The sequence below is a fragment of the Gasterosteus aculeatus genome, chromosome 11 (assembly GCF_964276395.1).
Source record: "Gasterosteus aculeatus chromosome 11, fGasAcu3.hap1.1, whole genome shotgun sequence".
Lineage (NCBI taxonomy): Eukaryota > Metazoa > Chordata > Actinopteri > Perciformes > Gasterosteidae > Gasterosteus > Gasterosteus aculeatus.
This window is the reverse complement of record NC_135699.1, coordinates 8,199,735-8,216,372: the sequence shown is the minus strand read 5'-3', so window position 1 is coordinate 8,216,372 and position 16,638 is coordinate 8,199,735. Positions and strand designations below refer to the sequence as shown.

The window sequence follows — 16,638 nt, the reverse complement described above, 5'->3', positions numbered from 1 at the left end:
ATTCATATTCTGTATCCTGCAAAGCCCGCCCCTCTGCACATACCCACACTCTGTCTCTCTCTTGGTAGTGGATGCAAAAACGACAACAAAACACAGCATTGCGTTGTTAGTGCTTTTATAAAAACAGTATTTTCTACTGTATACATAATACCAACTGTCAGACACACAACGCAGGCTTTACACTGTAACACTGCATCATACTGAACTATTTTTTACATAATATTGAAATCAATCCTGATCATATATCCTGTTATTACAGTAATCCATGTTACATGTTATAATCAGGAATCTCCTTATAAGAGCACCAAATGATTCGTTGTCGCCTAAAGTAACTTTAGGTTGTGCTGGTTGCAATTGGCGCTCAACCACATAATAATTATGCAGCAATGTTAATAGAAAAACAAAGGCAAAAGGAGCCTTCAAGCAAATAACTAAATAAAAACATGTGAGCACGTTAGCACATGTGAAGCAATGCTGAGGCAAATAAAACAAATGACATTTGCAAAAATGTTAAGTTAGAGTTAATACTTCTTATATTTCAAGTTCATCCTTCATAGATAACAACTATTAGATTGCGATTAGACCACAATTAATGTTGACATAATTAATAAAACAATTTTGATAATTTTATTCACATGCTTGGATTTTCTCTCAGAGCAGTTATTAAATGATACAGCAGTCAAGTTAAGCAACTATTGTTTCTATTTAAAATATGCTCATTTGTTTAAGTCAACTACTGAAGTATAAAAATGTTAAAATACTATCAAAAGATGAATTAACAATATCTTCAGTTCAACAGGTTATTAGATAACCACCTACACATGAGAGTGAACAACACTAAAAGGAATTTAGAAACGAGTCCCACGTTGGTCTTTCTCACTAGCCACAATCCTCCGTACTCTGTTTCCAGACCACTGAGCTCTGACAAGATCTCCCACAGTCCATCATGGATTCATTATCCACCCACAGCCAATTCATTTGCTAAGAGCCAGTGTGCTTCCTCTTCTCTGAAAAACAACAGCTCTCCTCCTGTAGCGGCTCCGTGCAAATTGGACCACTTGGAAGTCTGGACGGGGAAGCCGGCTGGCGGCAACAGCAGAGGACTCTCTCTCTCTGCTTACATTCAGAGCACCTTCTCCAAAGCGCTTCGTTTTTCAGAAAATGCAGGTTTCCATTAAGTTCAGATGCACGTCATACCTTGCCCTTTGCAATGGCGATACGCTCGGACACCGTTTTGAAGGGCACTTTGCGGGTCACTTTAACATGGATGAAGAGTGTGGCTGGCGACAGACTGGAACCGTCTGCCTTCAACAAATGAATGTGTCGATAACCTGAGAAGAAGAGAGTATATCATACACACACAGATACCCAGAAGCAGGCCACAGGGATGAATGGCCAATAATATGCACATTGGATTTTTGTGAGCACCTTTTTGTAGGCTTATGAAAGGTAAAGTGAACTGCCCCACAAAGTCATTTTTGGCGTTGTGATCGTGGTCCTCCACAACAAACCGTACGAGAGCCAGCTCAGGGACCTGCAGCTGGAAGCTCAGCGTGCAGTCCCACCGTGGGTTGAAACCTGTAGAGGGCGCACAAGAGCCATAAATACATCATCCAGTAATGTACCTCCCAAACAAACCAATCACGGCAATGGACAGGAAGGGCTCCCACAAAAGATCCGGGGAGCTTAACGCCATCATCTGTTGCATTTACATAATCAAAAACAGCATAATAGCCACTTCTTTCATAGCAATAAAAGATATAACAAGATATAACTTATTTATCAGATTGGCACTTTGTTGGGTTTTTATTTATTATTTAATGATGTCTCAAAGTTACCGTTGTTGTCAATGCGGTGGGTTTTATTTCTTGCGTTATCAATAGCCACCCCATGAATTTCAACAGACACTTGCGGGTCCACGATGGAGCTGGCCTTGTCTGTGTTGATTTTTGGCAGCTGCTGTGCAGATAGTATCTGCAAATCAAAAGGTAATTAGTCAAACTGATCATATCCAATTATGAGCAAGATCTCATTTATTTTATTTGTTTAACCCGAAATCACTACGGTTCCAAGTAAAACGTCACCGCTCACGCGTATAGTCAGCTGGGTGGGGGTGTGACCGGGGCCTCCGCCCGTGTTCTCCGGGTCAAAGACGGAAGCCGGGCTGCACAGGAAGTCCGGTTTGAGAACGTATCCACAGCGACCATTGGTGAGGAAGCGACCCTGGTTCAGGTCCATCTGCTCCCCGGAAGTCTGGAAGTTTAGAGCCACTGAACAGGCCCGGAGAGCGGAGTCAGAAACACGAGTCCACATTAAAAAACACCGGCGAACGTGACATCACGTGTTGCGGATGTAGGGCGCCTCAAACAGAAATGAATAAAGATAACCTTCGGCTTTTAATGGTGACATAATGTGATCCAAATGAATTGTCTTAATGTGCTGCCACCAGAACAGCATCCAAGCTTCTGGTCGGGAGAACTAACCCATCTGACAGCCGCCGTTCCACATTGCCTGAGGATCATAGTTGGATGATTGGAGGCGCTGGCCGGAGGGGTAAATCCTGCTCAGCTGCCTGCTGTTGTGTCTCACAAAAAGCTTTCCTGCGAAGGAAAAGAAGATATCCGTACACCATAAAGCAATGTCAGAAAATCTATTGGACTTTTCCCTCTGTGCTGTCAAGATGCAATTATTCCCATTGTTGTACCCGAGTCTTTGATGAGCCTGAGGGCTTCACTTTCAGAGAAGGAGGACATTTCATTTGGAGGTTTTTCAGACGCATTTTCGAAGCCCCGGAATGGGACACTGCTGCAGTACACCACCAGCTCCGACAGCTCTGGGCTGAGTTTAGAACAGACCTGAGAAGGGCAAACGCAAACATAAAAGAACATTTTATGCAATTATCTCAAAAGTTTACTTTAACGGGTTTAACGACCAGTCTTTCAGAAACTGACCTTTGCAGCATCCTTCTTGGGGGTGTTCCTACTGCCACTTACGGGTTCATCTTCAAAGCTTGAGGCGAAGCTGGAGCAGCTGCCACCCTTGCCCGACTGGCCTAAGTGAGGAATCAGCTTCTTCCCTTTTACTAGAATACGCCCTTTCAGCTCCTGCAACGAAGGTCATTGGAATGAATAACCGGATTGCAGACTGTCCTTGATTACGGATCTAGCTTCGTGTCGCCGCGTCTTGTACCTCAGGAGAAGGCAGATCCTGTGGCGGTTGGGCACCGAGAGGCTTGGTGAGAAGTTTGCTGCCCAGGAGGGTGCGGAGGTGCTTGGCCATGACAGCCTGCTGCTCCAAAGAACAGTGGTTCTCCAAGGACAGGATCAGAGGATACGGTGACGCCTTCAGGGGGAAACGCAGGCAAAAACACATATGACGTTGCATGCAAACGCAATTAGATCACACGATAGCTATGCAGGGCCTGACGCTGTAATGCTATAGCATGTCAAAACCAGAATTCCGCAGGGGTGCCTCATAGCCAAGTACACAACCACAAGAAGCGTGGTGGCCACGGAAAGCAAGACGTCTGACTGACTGCTCATTTGTTTTATTAGCAACATTGAAAAGCATCCAGCATACTGTCGTAGCTGAGGATTTACAACATCCAATTAAGTTCCTCTGACCTTAAAGGCGTACTGGGCGATGGTTTCAATGACCTCCTTGAAAGGCACCTTGGAGGTGAGCGTGTGGCCGTGGTAGATGACAGGTTCACCTTTATCTCCATCCCAGCAGTCCAGCTCCACGCAGCGACAGCCCTGATTTAGAGCCCTGTCAGTGAAAGACACGTGCTCGGAAACCGATTTTACGCGACACCATAATAGGTTTTGATCACGCGGAGATAGAAGACGGCCTCCTGAGTTCCGAATACCTGATGTACGGCTCGGTGCTGCTGGCGCCGGTGACTTGGTCCTTGGTAAGGTAAGTGTTGTGGGAAGAGGAGATGAAGTAGTGGGTCAAAGGGCGGCTCATGTCCTGGTAGACTCTGGCATGGGCGGGATTAACCACATCGTTCTCCCGGGACAGCATGTACATGGTGAAACCACTCTGGGTCATGAAGCGGTTCTTCTGAGCTGCAACAAATGATAAAGTATCTTGTTACAACTCTAATCAGCCAAGTGCTGTTTTATTTTAATTTTATATTCTATTTTTTATATGCCTCTATATTTTATTGCATACTATTGTGCACCACCCACCACATCAAATTCCTTGCAGGTCCAACATACATACATTTGGCAATAAATGTTTCGGATTTTGATCCCATTTTTATACTGTCACATGGATCTCCTATATTCCAATAGATATCCACAGATTATCTCTTGCTTAAATTATGTTTTCTTAAATGAAGAAAATGTAACTTTGAGTGAACACATTATTTATTGTTCACAAATAAAAATCAAATATCTCAAGCCTACAACAATGTTTATATCATGTATTCATGCAAAAGCCCTTTAAATTAAGCCTTTTTGACTGTAGCTGAACATGAATTGCTAAACAGGTTTTTCATTTGTATTCTGTACAGTTTGAGTTGTTGAGGGTGGAATTTTCTTTTCTTTCATTGCAGATATTGATTGTGCCGACCACTTGGTTCTTCCCCAAAATAAACCACTTCAACTGCTGGAAACATGTGCATCTCATGATTGTACAGCAGCAGAGCCATTACTCTGCCTCAGTGCTTAGAATAGCCACGTCTTTCCTGGTACAAGCTGAATCACGTATGTCATTGTATTTAAGGGGAAATTCACAGAATTCATAAGTAAACTGTTTTGTGCTCTTTCTTTAAAGCCTTTAAAGCCTATAACGACCTACCCCAGCCATTGAGCTCATAGGCGAGTGTGAGGCTCTGGGCATGATTCAGCGAGGCGTCTTCCCCTTGGTCTCCCAGGAAGTCCCGCAGCTCAGCCATGGCGAGCACAGAACCGTTACTCGAATAGTGTCTGAAGACTGCGTCCAGCTCGGGCCGTCGTAGCAGCTCCCGGCAGAACTCCTCAATTTCTACGTGATCGAGACGACCATCACCGGATCTGTCACACCTCTGCGATGCGATATGGAGTTTAAAAAAAGAATGACAAAAATAAATAAATAAATCAGACACATGCGGCAAATACAGTAGGCTTTTATTTTGGGTATGCTTCAAATCCCCTGTGATGAAAGAATCTACATAATAAAACGACCCAGCTGTGTGTACTTCCATTAAGAACACGGGTACTTGGGGAGGGTTAGCTGCATCGGGACCAGCGTAAAAACCCACAATTGAGCTATAATAGAGATGGAGAGCTGAGGGACATAGCAGGCAGGAATACCCAATAAAAGGATAGCTGGGTCTGGCTTTGTTGAGGCAAAGACAAGAGGGAGGGGGTGAAGACGTGTGCGGGGGTTGGTGGGTGGGTGGCTTGCCGCTGGCTTGGTAATTGAACACAGACTCAAGACTGCAGGGTGTCGCAGTAAACTGACACTAGCAAGGAGGCCGCCAATGATATATATATTTATGTTGCCCCTTTTCTGACAATCACTCCTTTCACAGCACAGAACATACGAATTACAGAAATAAAAGGATAATTTGCAGGTGGTAAAAATGAAGACACACAGGAAGATCCTGACCTTGAATAAACAGAGAGCATAGTGCTCACTCAGGTCAATGTTGATCATCTGCAGCAGCCGCTTCACCTCGTCGTAGCTCATGTTGCCGTCCTGGTTGTCATCCGCTCGCCTCAGGTAGCTTCGGATCCAAGTGCAGAGGGTTAAGGAATTAATTGGTTTTAATGCAGAGCTGTTGTATTAGACTGCTTTGGTTTTAGCTGTGGCAACAGAGTTCAGTTTAGATTTTGCCTCTAGCTCGATTATAATTAAATTAAAGGATAAAGGCCAGTAAAGAAGCTCTTTGTCGTTTGTTCCGAGGGATGCACTTGCAAATCTGATTGCTGCATGAAGGAGTTGATATGCAACATAAAGCTGATTAGAGTTTGTCACCTGCAAGTGCAAACTAAATGACAATAAACGTCATAAGGCTGCTTAATGAAGCATAATAGACGAGATAGCAAGATAAAGGCCCTGAAGATTTATATGTTTAGACTAAAAATAAATGAACATAAAAGCAAAGTGATGATCTTAATGTTATACTCTACCTGATCCACAGTCATTTTATCTACTGGCTGTGTGGGACTGTAAGTAACAGTGATAGTCAAGACTATATTTAGACACAATTTTCTTTTAATTACCTCTAACCTTAGCTACGCTGTCGCCATAGCAATGCTGCCTCAGCTCCACTCTATTTATTCTAGCCTATTAAAAATTGGGAAAAGGATATTGGTCCAGCTTTTGCTTCTGAGACATGTCGGCCACGTGCTCCTTTAGAGTGCAGAGTCCTCGCACCCAGCGCTGAGCCTCCTCCTCACTCGGGCACAGCAGGTCCAGGCTCTTCCTGGCGCCCCTGAAGATCACCGTGAAGCACTTGCCCTCCGGCAACGACCCACCCAGCCGCCTCAGCGCCTCGGACTGGCAGCCTTCACGCACACACTCCACTTCTGTCACTGCGACTGGAGAAAGAGACAGAGAGAGAGAGACGGAGACAGAGACGGAGACAGAGAGGTTCTTGTGTTGTTGCGTAAACACCACCCTGCCACTAGGGGTGAAAAGCGTAAGGTCAAACGCCATGTCCTTTCAGGGATTCATGGGCTCCCAAGAAGCACAGCGTCATAGCAACAGCATTACAACATGGCAGCACTTCAATGGCCTTTACAGTGGTTATTATCTCAACGCAGTGAATGTAAATGATAATCTGGAGGATTGATTTCTAGGATATTATTATAAATTGTGTTAGCTAAATGCTAACATCAGTGTGCAAACATAGAATGCAAACTTTTGCAAATTATAAACACAAAGCACGGCTGAGAAAATATAGCATTTATATAATAAAATATGAGGATTAACAGTTCTCTCTGATTTGTACACTTGTTTGCCCAGAAAAGACACACACACACACTGGTTTTAATAGCTTATACCCTGACACAACAACTGTATTCAGCACAGGATATTCTCCATTTCTGCTCTTAATGCACAATCACTCCTCAGTTTGGTAGTAGACTAAACACAGAACGGGGCTATTACATGACAATAGCCTCATTCTGTTGCTGCATGTCATAAAGCCTCTGTACTCCACCTCTTCCTACTCCCCATTCCTTCTTTGTGTTAGCCCATGGGCGTGGTAGAAATGATTAGATACGTGTGTGCGTGGTTCAGAAAGGGACGCCAGAAGTGTGTATTCTATGCCAAGTCTTTGCAGCACCGGACTGCAGGCGCCAGATCACACTGGACCTGAAGAAACACCAAGCCAAGCCAGTCCTTCTCCCTGGACTCACACAAACACGCACTTATGAAGACATAAGATATAGTTATTCTCTGCAGCACTACCGGTATCCATCCGAAGAGGCCCGGTTGTCCTCGCACTATGTGTTGACATCATTGTAAGGAGTGTTACACGCGTCAATTGCACCACTATGTGTCTATTTCTGGAGCTGCTCAATTAAGACGGCCTTCACCAAACATCAACACCCAACCTCCCTTCCTCCGAACCGAAACTAAAAACGGGAGAGCAGCAAGAAAGACAATGATCACTAACCCCACTAGCGATGAATTATCGTTCTAAAAGAAGCTCCAAAAGGGGCTAAATAATGAAAAAGGTTTGGGATAACATAAATGCCCTACATGGCATTCTCCACAGAGTCTAATCTCCTTTGTTTGAATGTCTTTTCTGTGTCAACATGAGGCAGAGGGAAATGCCTGCTCAGGTTAAATAAGCTAATGTCTTTTTAGGATTAACGTCACAATCTGTTGCAATGTCTCGGTCACCTTGTTTCATGACTCTTTCAAGCATTTGCGTTCATGTAAGCCCCATGTGTAAAGTAGACACACAGTGCCATGCAGCCCGAATGGTAGTTTAACCCTTGAATGGTGTTCAGGTCTGTGGAACCCGGTTTCATTTTTTTTAATCAAGACATAAAATAATACAATTTGTTATTTTTCCAAACTCAAGACTTATTGGCCTTGGCTCATTTGCTGCAAAGAACATATATATCCAACCACATTTTTTAAATCGACCGAACACCGTAACCCCCTTAACACATTTGAATTACATACATGGCGTTTGGGTCCAGTGGACCCGGGGCAAATAAAAGTGTGGAAATGGTCGGTTCACAATGGGAAACCTGATGGAGGGCGACAGAGAAAAACCAAGTGATAAAGGTTGACCTGGACATCGCTCAGGGACTCAGTGGACACAACATCACATGCGACAATTCTTTTACATTGTACAAGCAGGGACTGGAGGTCCTAAATCTCTTCAGGTAGATCTACTCTTAGATCTACTAGTGCACTTATTCTCTAGCCATGCAGATTGAATTATCATGGGAGTGACATAAATTTTGCGTTTTTTGTATCAGGTGTCGATGTATTATTAGCTAGATTTGAGGGAGATGGTGGCGCATGGAGTAGAAAAGGTGCGCCGGGTAGAAAGGTTGGTGGTTCAAACCCTGACAGCTCCATGAAGTGTCCCTGATCAAGACACCCAACCCCTAATTACTCCTCGGGCAAACTGTAAAACCATGGGTTAAAAATGCAATGTACAGTAAGTCGCTTTGGATAAAAGTGTCAGCTAAATGTAATGTAGATTTGATCAATTTATGTCAAATTAAACATATGAGATTTATTTGAAACGCAAATCAAAAAATCAAATCACTGCATTTGCAATGATTTACTTTGGGTGAATCGTGGTTCACCTTATGACACGTAACATCCAACGACAGCAGTGAGTCAGCAGTCTGCACCAGACTCTTTACGAATCGGTAGATAAGCTGCACACGATTATTGTTTAGCCAGACTACAGACCCTATGATTATCGTTCTCACATGCAGTGGAAACAAACAGCCCTATTATAAAGGCAAAGCACGCGATTTGGCCAAGATAAAACACCTCAATAAGCCTGAACAATGGCCTGGCGCCCTGAGAGATCCCAGTGTCTACTGGGCTGCTAGAAGGCCTGCTGGTCTTTCTTTGTAACCCTTTGGATACGTTTCCTTTCAGGCAAATAACGTGCTTCTTCAAATCTGATATTGCTCAGGCTTCCTCTTGTAAAACTATTTCTATTCCAGACTTTCTTTCAGAAATCAGCCTCACTTGTTATAACCAAGTCTTTTTCACCTTTATACTCCCTTCTTGTCTGCGCAAGCCCCCTCCACACACACACACACACACACACACACACACACACACACACACACAGCTCTCCATCCCACTCGCCCTGTTCTCAAAGCCCAGTTTGTTTCAGCAGTACTCACATGTCTGCTGGGCTTTTGCTTTGCGGGACCTCTTGGTGGATTCACACCACACAGTGAGTCCGTCATCCAGCAGCCGCAGGTTTCGCCTCTTCTGCCACCTAGAAGAGCGGATTTTCACCATGTTGCAGCCCTGCATCATCCCACGTACGTCCTCATTGTCCATCAGCCCTGGAGCACACAAACACATTTCTCTCAGGAAGCTTGTTTGCGAGTCCTTATCGTTTGTTGCCGGCTGCTGTAAGGTTAACAACGCTATGCCGGCACCTCTATGAGGCTGTGATTAGCAGAGTGTTGCTTTGTGCCAATTGCCAACAGGCTCACAGTGACAATGCTGGCATGCTGATGTTCAGCAGGTAGAATATTGACCATGTTATTCTTCTTAGTTTAGTGTTTAGGCACGCTGACATATATTGATTAGCACAAAGTGCAACCGACGCTGATAGTGTTGTAGGTATTTAGTTATAAACCAACATACGTTCCTGTAAGTTTAACAAAAGCAAATCTCTGACACTTCCCCAAACGGGATTATTATTTTAGTCTTTTATCGAGCTTTGTAGTGGATATTCTTTCCAAGATGACAACTTGACACGTAACATCAGTCCTCAACTCGTGAAAAAGACTTTATTTATTAGGCCAAAGTCACATATACGGTCGACACTGCTGTGTATACCTTAAACGCAAGGCTGTGTTTCATGTACGCATGTGCGCTTTGAAGGTTTCAGTGTGCGGAGTGACGCTGCCTTGGTTGGTGTTGAAAGGTGATCTCGTATTTTGTCGAAGCAGTGTTTATTTTTGCACATTATTCCAGCCTAGTCTTTTGGAAAATGAAAAAAGCGAACAGAGGTACTTGTCGTCAGCACTGAACAGAGTAGGGCAAGCTATAGCAGAGAATAAAAGAACAAGGCAAGAGGCGTGGTGGACACGAAAGACAGGTTTATGTTGAGAGTTTCCATAAGTCACTGAAACGCAGAAAGGAAAACAAGTAACTATGAAGGCTACCAGCTACTGCCGTAGCTACATTTGTCATAACTTGTTGAAAAACAGAAAGAGGGCATGATGAATCAATCAATACTGCAGCTCTAGTCTGGAGCCAATGAGGATTGTGGACGGAAGGGTTGAAAAGGTGAAACGACCAGTGTTTACACACCAGTTCAAACAGGACAGACCTACAGACGAGTCGTGGGTGCAACACAATACTGTGGAAAAAATGTTTACCACTTTTATCTTGGTCAGGTTCGTATGAGGGCTGTTATTATTTTTTGTCATATTAAAGTTACGTGTTAATAAAGCAGATTCAGCTATGCTTCATTGCTCCCTTTGTAGGGATTAATGGGGCCCCTTACAGAGCATTTTTCTCTTTCAGGACTTTTCAAAGAAAAAGTTTTAGGCAACTCTCACTCTTGTTGAATTGTTCTTCAGAACTTAGTTTCTTCTGCTCACCTACAATGCTTTGTTAAGAAACAGTTGGCAAAGTTCCTTTAACTGGCCCTTAAACCACAGAGCTCGGACTGTCGCTGCCAGTTGGCCAACAAACTCCCACGGGGCCCCGACGCTTCAGCACAACAGAAACTGCCCCCCCCTCCCTCCCAACTAGAAACCATCCGAGTGCAGCCGTGGATCTCTCCCCATCAGTGTCAAACACAAAGAAATCCCCCCACCAGCCCTTCATCCGTAGCAACCCTGTCTTTCAAGCCGTTACCACATGCAAGGCATTCCCACAGGCAGAATACATGGAGCAGATTAACTGCAGGTCAGTGGCCACACTAAAACTGCCCCAAACAGCCTCAATCTCAACCCACTGCTCCCTTTTGTCATTGCCTACCTATCCAAATCCACATTCTTGCTTTCCTACCTGCTTTATTTTAATATCTAACAAAAGGAGTAGGCACAGGCCTGGAAGGGTTGGACAATACTCCGTTTGTTGCAACAGAGGTACATTCAGTTTCATACACTTCAGAAAATCGTTTTTTCCAAGGCTGTAAAAAAAGAGGGATGGGCCTGATTATGCAGGCGAGAGAATTTTTCTAGTCTTCACCGTTTCCTGTAGAAAATCTGGTTGACATCCCCTTACACGGATGTTTAAAGCCTTCTATGTCGACTGCCTAGCAACCGTGCTGATGCATTTTACTGTCAGAATTCCACCAGCATGGAGATGATAAAAGCGGCTAAATAAGAGTCTGCAGTGCTGCAGTGCTTTGAGCTAAATGCTAGCACCAGCATGCTAACAAGCCTTAAATGGTAATGCCGATATGCTGATGTTGAGCACATGTAATGTTTATCATGTTAACTATCTCAATTTGGAAAACAGTAGCGTGCTAATAGTCACCAAGTATCACTTGAAGTTGATAGGAATGGAATTACTTTTAAAATGTATTTGCTGAGAAGACATTTGTTTGCCATAAACATCAAGTAGAGCAGCAAATGATTCGTTTCGCTGGCATTCTGGTCTTAAAAGAGTCCATCCATCCATCCATCGTCAGACCGCTTATCCTGCACACAGGGTCGCGGGGGGGGCTGGAGTCCATCCCAGCCAACTTCGGGCGATAGACAGGGTACATCCTGGATTGGTCGCCAGCCAATCGCAGGGCAACACAGAGGTACACAAATTTAAAGTCCCCAATTAACCTGATCCCCAGAGCATGTCTTTGGACTGTGGGAGGAAGCCGGAGAACCCTGAGAGAACCCACGCAGACACGGGGAGAACATGCAGACTCCACACAGAAAGGCCACTGGGCGGAATCGAACCCAGGACCTTCTTGCTGTGAGGCGACAGTGCTAACCACCACGCCACCGTGCCACCCTCTTAAAAGGGTACTGGACTGAATTTTCACTACAATGATTGACAGTTAACGGTCATTGTAAATGATCTCTGACAATGACAAATGTGATGTCATTGAACATCTAAATCAAAAAGCTGTCTAGACATTTTTTCCACAAGGCGAAAAAGTCAGTCAGTAAAAAAAAAAGAGACTCGACTGGGAGTCACGAATGTCTGTAGAAAAATGGGTTGCAATCTCTTCTGATAGATGTTGAAAAAAAAGCGGAGACCTTGTGTCGGAGCAAGAGGAAAAGTCAGCCAAGTCAGTTATGAATGTCTCACTCAATAGTTGCAAATAGCATTTCAGTGTGGACCTGCGCCATCTGAGAACAACCGGCCAAAAGAGGAAAAAAACACACTGCTGGATCAGGTACGAGGAAACAATAGACATTTATATTGGCCCCAAAAGGAACATTTCTTTGAAGGGAACGTGTGTGCAGCGGGAGCGCCGTAAACTGGGAGGTGGATCAGAAAGAAAATAACCATCAGCTGGTCCGGATTAGATTGTGACTGCATGAGTCCTCTTCACTTACACCCACATACCATCTCCTCGTGGGACACGGTTCACGTTTCTCCCGGCGCAACTGCCTCAAGACTCCGCTAGCAAGGACTCTGCACGAAGAGAGAAAAGCGAGGGTGTTGACGTGGTTCGAGCAGTGGGTCGATTCAATTTTCTTAATTCTGTCTCACTGCTGTCCTCACGATACGGGTCCATATTCAGCCTTGTATAAACATGATTATATCCACAATTAGAAAGTATTCTGAGGAGAGCTTAACAGCAAAAAATATTGTACTTTATGACACTTGGCGACGGATGTGAAAACACATTTCCCTCTAAAAGGAGAAGCGTTATTAGAGTCATAGTGTTATTTTGAAGAGAAAAAAAAAGATTACTGCCAATGTTTCTTTGGCACAGTGCAACGTCGAGCATGAAAGCAAAATATTGAAGAGGCGACCTCTTTGTATTCAGCTGAAAATGAGCAGCCCTCAGTTCTAACATTCTTTTTGTCTCTCATAATAAATTCATTCATTTAATTATCACTAAGCAGGACATGAACACAGTGAGGAGTCCATAGTTGAGACAGTAATTGTTGTGTGTGCGGCTTACACAACTTTAACATCGGGATTGTGAAAGACCAAAGATCTTCAGTTGCTGGGATTTTCCCTCCCTCCACTGAGGCAGAGTAATAAACATTTCAACAGCAAACAATTGTGTGAGAAGTGGAAAGGGAGTCACTTTTTCTTTTGGATTATTCCCATCATGATGATTTCACTATACTGGTGTACAGAAAAAAAATACATTTTCTACCAACAACCCTGAAAACAAGATGTTGCCAGAATTATAGAATCAGTTTACTTTTTTTTTTAAAAAGACACTAATATTCCTTTAAATGTTGCAAATGTTAGAACGCTGCATTCTGGATCTGGTTTAATATAAAGTTGTTCACACAATAAAAGAATGGTCTTGTTTCACCATCACAGCTCCTTGGGGCCCCGGAGTCGACGACACCGCCAAGAACCCCTGACCCCCACAGGGGGCATCTGGGGCAGCGGAGATGTTTGTACGTTCGTCTGATTCAAACAAACTAACTGACCTCCTACTCACACAGGACTGCACGATTATGGCCAAAATGATCATCCCGCTTAATATTCAATCGTTTTAGTGACAACATCTTAGTGTTGCACGTTTAAAATGAACAAGTTCCCCACTTTCACTTTCATGCTGTGCTACATTTTAGCAAATGTAGACATATTTCAGGTGGTTAAACAAGTTAGTCGTATATAGCTATGCGGCGCAGACACAACCCTGACGCACTCTGCATACTTTTTGTTCTTAGGTAACATCACTTGCCCTAAACCCCCCCGCCCCCCAAAAGAAAAACATCCAGACCACGGATGTTAAACCTTCTTGAGGGACAAGCTCCTCTCCTTCTGCTCCTGACGTTCGATCTACCTTTCACACAGGCAGTGCAGTCGGCTCCATGTCGCTCTCCACTCTTCTACCATGTCCGGAGTCCACTGCTGACAGAACCTTCTTTGAGGCGGCAAGGTGCGCCCATGACACCTCCCATGTCGTTTTCCACCTTGGTGGTTGGCTGACTGTTAGTTGAGGGAGTGCATGATTTGATTTGTGGCAGAGCATTTTAAAAACGCTAATGATCACGCTTGTTTAATTGTGATGATCATTAATTGTGCAGCCCTCGGTTCACAGGGAACTATGAAGGAACGCGCGAGGCTGCTCCCTTTGACTTCACGTGACACAACATTCCACTCTTGGAAATGACAGATCACAGACAGGTTGTTTTCCACCTGAAGTGAGGGTTTAAAGCGCAACAAAGACATTCGGGGTTGAAAGCCAAGTGCCTGGTTTATGACGACATGGTAATGGGTCAGGGGCTTCATTATTTAGTGTTAGCGGGACGCTTCAGTGTAAAACATTTTTAGCAGGATTTGATTGAATGTTCGAAGGTCAAAATAAAATAAATGAAGGGACATAAACAGCAAATCAGCATGGAGTTGCAGTATTTTTGAAGAGTGATTTCTTTGAACCTTTGGGTTGGGTAAATACTGCGTACAGCTGTATTTCATTGTGAAATCATGGGTCATTCTGTTACTTGTATTCAAAATGCCTCATATATAGTTTCCTGTATAGTTTATAAACAACTTCAATTTAATTAAAAGTGTTGGTGTTCTGCTTATAACTTCATTTTGTAAATCTGCCCGTGACCATGAAAGAAAATTTGAATTGTTATACGGTTCTTGGCTGCAGGCACAATTTACATTTCTAGTAGTGTAAATAGGTCAAAATCAGTTTCCAGACTTCCGGGATCTTTTCAGACGTTCTGACAGGGGCTCTGTGCTTCTAAGCAGGTGTCTATTTTGGGGGCGAGGTGGCTGCATGAGCTGAGAGGATACAGCAGCCAATCAGAACTGGTCATAGGCTGAGGTCTGGCAAAGAGCCTGAAATCACATGTTTTGTCTGCTGATGTGATGAAAACGTCATACAAATACCTTTTAACAAAAGGCTCAGTCCAAACATTTCTTCTTGAGGACACTAAGGTCCTTTGACATCAGCAAAAAATGTATTTTCCTGTCAGGGGATCTTAGCCAGTATCCTATACGCTGTGTTGTGTTAGTGGGTCTCAGTGTTCTACTGAACAACTCAGAAGGTCCTTCATCACCACAGCAAACCATATTTTTAATAAATGGGTTATTTTTTTAATTCTAGTAGAATTCTGATGTTAATCATGCACCTTGTGGCCTCTATGTTTTTTATGTATTTGCTCAGTCATGTCTCAGAAGCTTTTTTCTCAATTAAATCCACTATATTACTTATTTGTTTCCAAATTAGGAAACTTGGCCCACGTGGCCCGACTCTAAATATAGTCCTTCATGAGTAGCTTTGCAGGGAAATACCTGGTACCAAGGAAAGTCTTATCATAAAGGATGCAAGGATAGTACAACATGCCAATGACAACACAGCCCATAAAATACTCGGATAAAAGCATCTGTGTCACTATTAACATACAACAGATATCAAACCCCCTGCAGAAATGCACGAATTCATGATTAGTGTAAATCATAATCCTCACCGAGTCTCCTGATGGGGTCCATCGGCTCCTCGGCACCTTTCCTCCGGTGCTCTGTGGTACTGGTGGCCGCTGACTTACCGCTGCCCAACATGATCAGAACTCCAGCGGAAAACAACCGCAGACTTGCCCGGTAACTTTCGGGTTATTTAGCGAGTCTGGGCGCGTGCGTGTGTTTCCCGGAGCAGATTGGTGCTGCTCCAGAAAAGTCCCCCCTTAAAGGACAGACACCACTAGGCGCACCAGTTACTCGTCCTCCACATGTGTGCGGCGTCCCTGCGTGTCTCAGCGTAATGTGACTCCGAACGAGGCGCACAATTCGCGCGCTCCCGCCTCCTCCCGCTGCTCCAATCATCCCCATTACGCACCGCACAAGGCACAGCTGGTCAAGCGCGAGAGTACGAGTACGTGTACTCAAGGGCTTCGCATTTGGTACGATTTAAGTATATAGGCTACTTGTCTTTATAATGTATTTGCTTTGTCAATTTATAGCAATTTGTTTATGGGATAAGACTTAAATTCACACGCCTCCCTGCAGTGATTCAACACGCTCCACCTTCACCTCCTGCACGTTGACGTCAATGTATCACTGATACGGGCTCACCTTCGTTTGTAATCTGTCATTCTGCATTATGGGTACTTTACTTTTGGCACTTCAAGTATATTTTGAAGTTAATACCTTTGTACATTTTGAATGAAGGATTTCCGACACTATTTCTGGTATTCGTATTTTTGTTAAAAAAGAAATCTGAGTGTCTTGTCCATCAAAAAAAGCGTGTTTTTCTGTGTATGGTGTTTGAGTATTATTGGTCTTTATCTGAAGATCATTGTTTTCATTTTATTGTGCACTACAACGTATTTAGTCACTGAATAACTTTTATAATCTCCAGGTAAGGTTCAT

The 16,638-nt window shown here is 43.8% G+C and overlaps 2 protein-coding genes across 4 annotated transcripts in view; one reads left to right on the top strand and one right to left on the bottom strand.

Moving 5' to 3' along the window:
- Positions 1–16,638, top strand: part of rpl19 (ribosomal protein L19) — a 219,666-nt gene that overhangs the window by 65,933 nt on the left and 137,095 nt on the right. The window lies entirely within an intron of this gene.
- Positions 99–16,119, bottom strand: plcd3a (phospholipase C, delta 3a). Of its 3 annotated transcripts, XM_078083605.1 has the most exons (16): positions 15,741–15,996; positions 12,691–12,759; positions 9,330–9,497; positions 6,305–6,533; positions 5,599–5,728; positions 4,807–5,032; positions 3,869–4,070; positions 3,624–3,768; positions 3,190–3,342; positions 2,952–3,104; positions 2,705–2,855; positions 2,484–2,600; positions 2,092–2,270; positions 1,839–1,974; positions 1,429–1,578; positions 99–1,331 (listed from the first exon to the last, which is right to left on the bottom strand). In XM_078083605.1, the coding sequence occupies exons 3-16, from the start codon at positions 9,490–9,492 to the stop codon at positions 1,192–1,194; spliced, it is 2,274 nt and encodes a 757-aa protein (XP_077939731.1). In that variant the 5' UTR covers positions 9,493–9,497; positions 12,691–12,759; positions 15,741–15,996; the 3' UTR covers positions 99–1,191. The 3 variants fall into 3 exon arrangements, with proteins under 3 accessions (XP_077939731.1, XP_040047451.2, XP_077939730.1); XM_040191517.2 differs by lacking the exon at positions 12,691–12,759 and having other exon boundaries at positions 15,741–16,119; XM_078083604.1 differs by lacking the exons at positions 12,691–12,759; positions 15,741–15,996 and adding an exon at positions 14,102–14,236.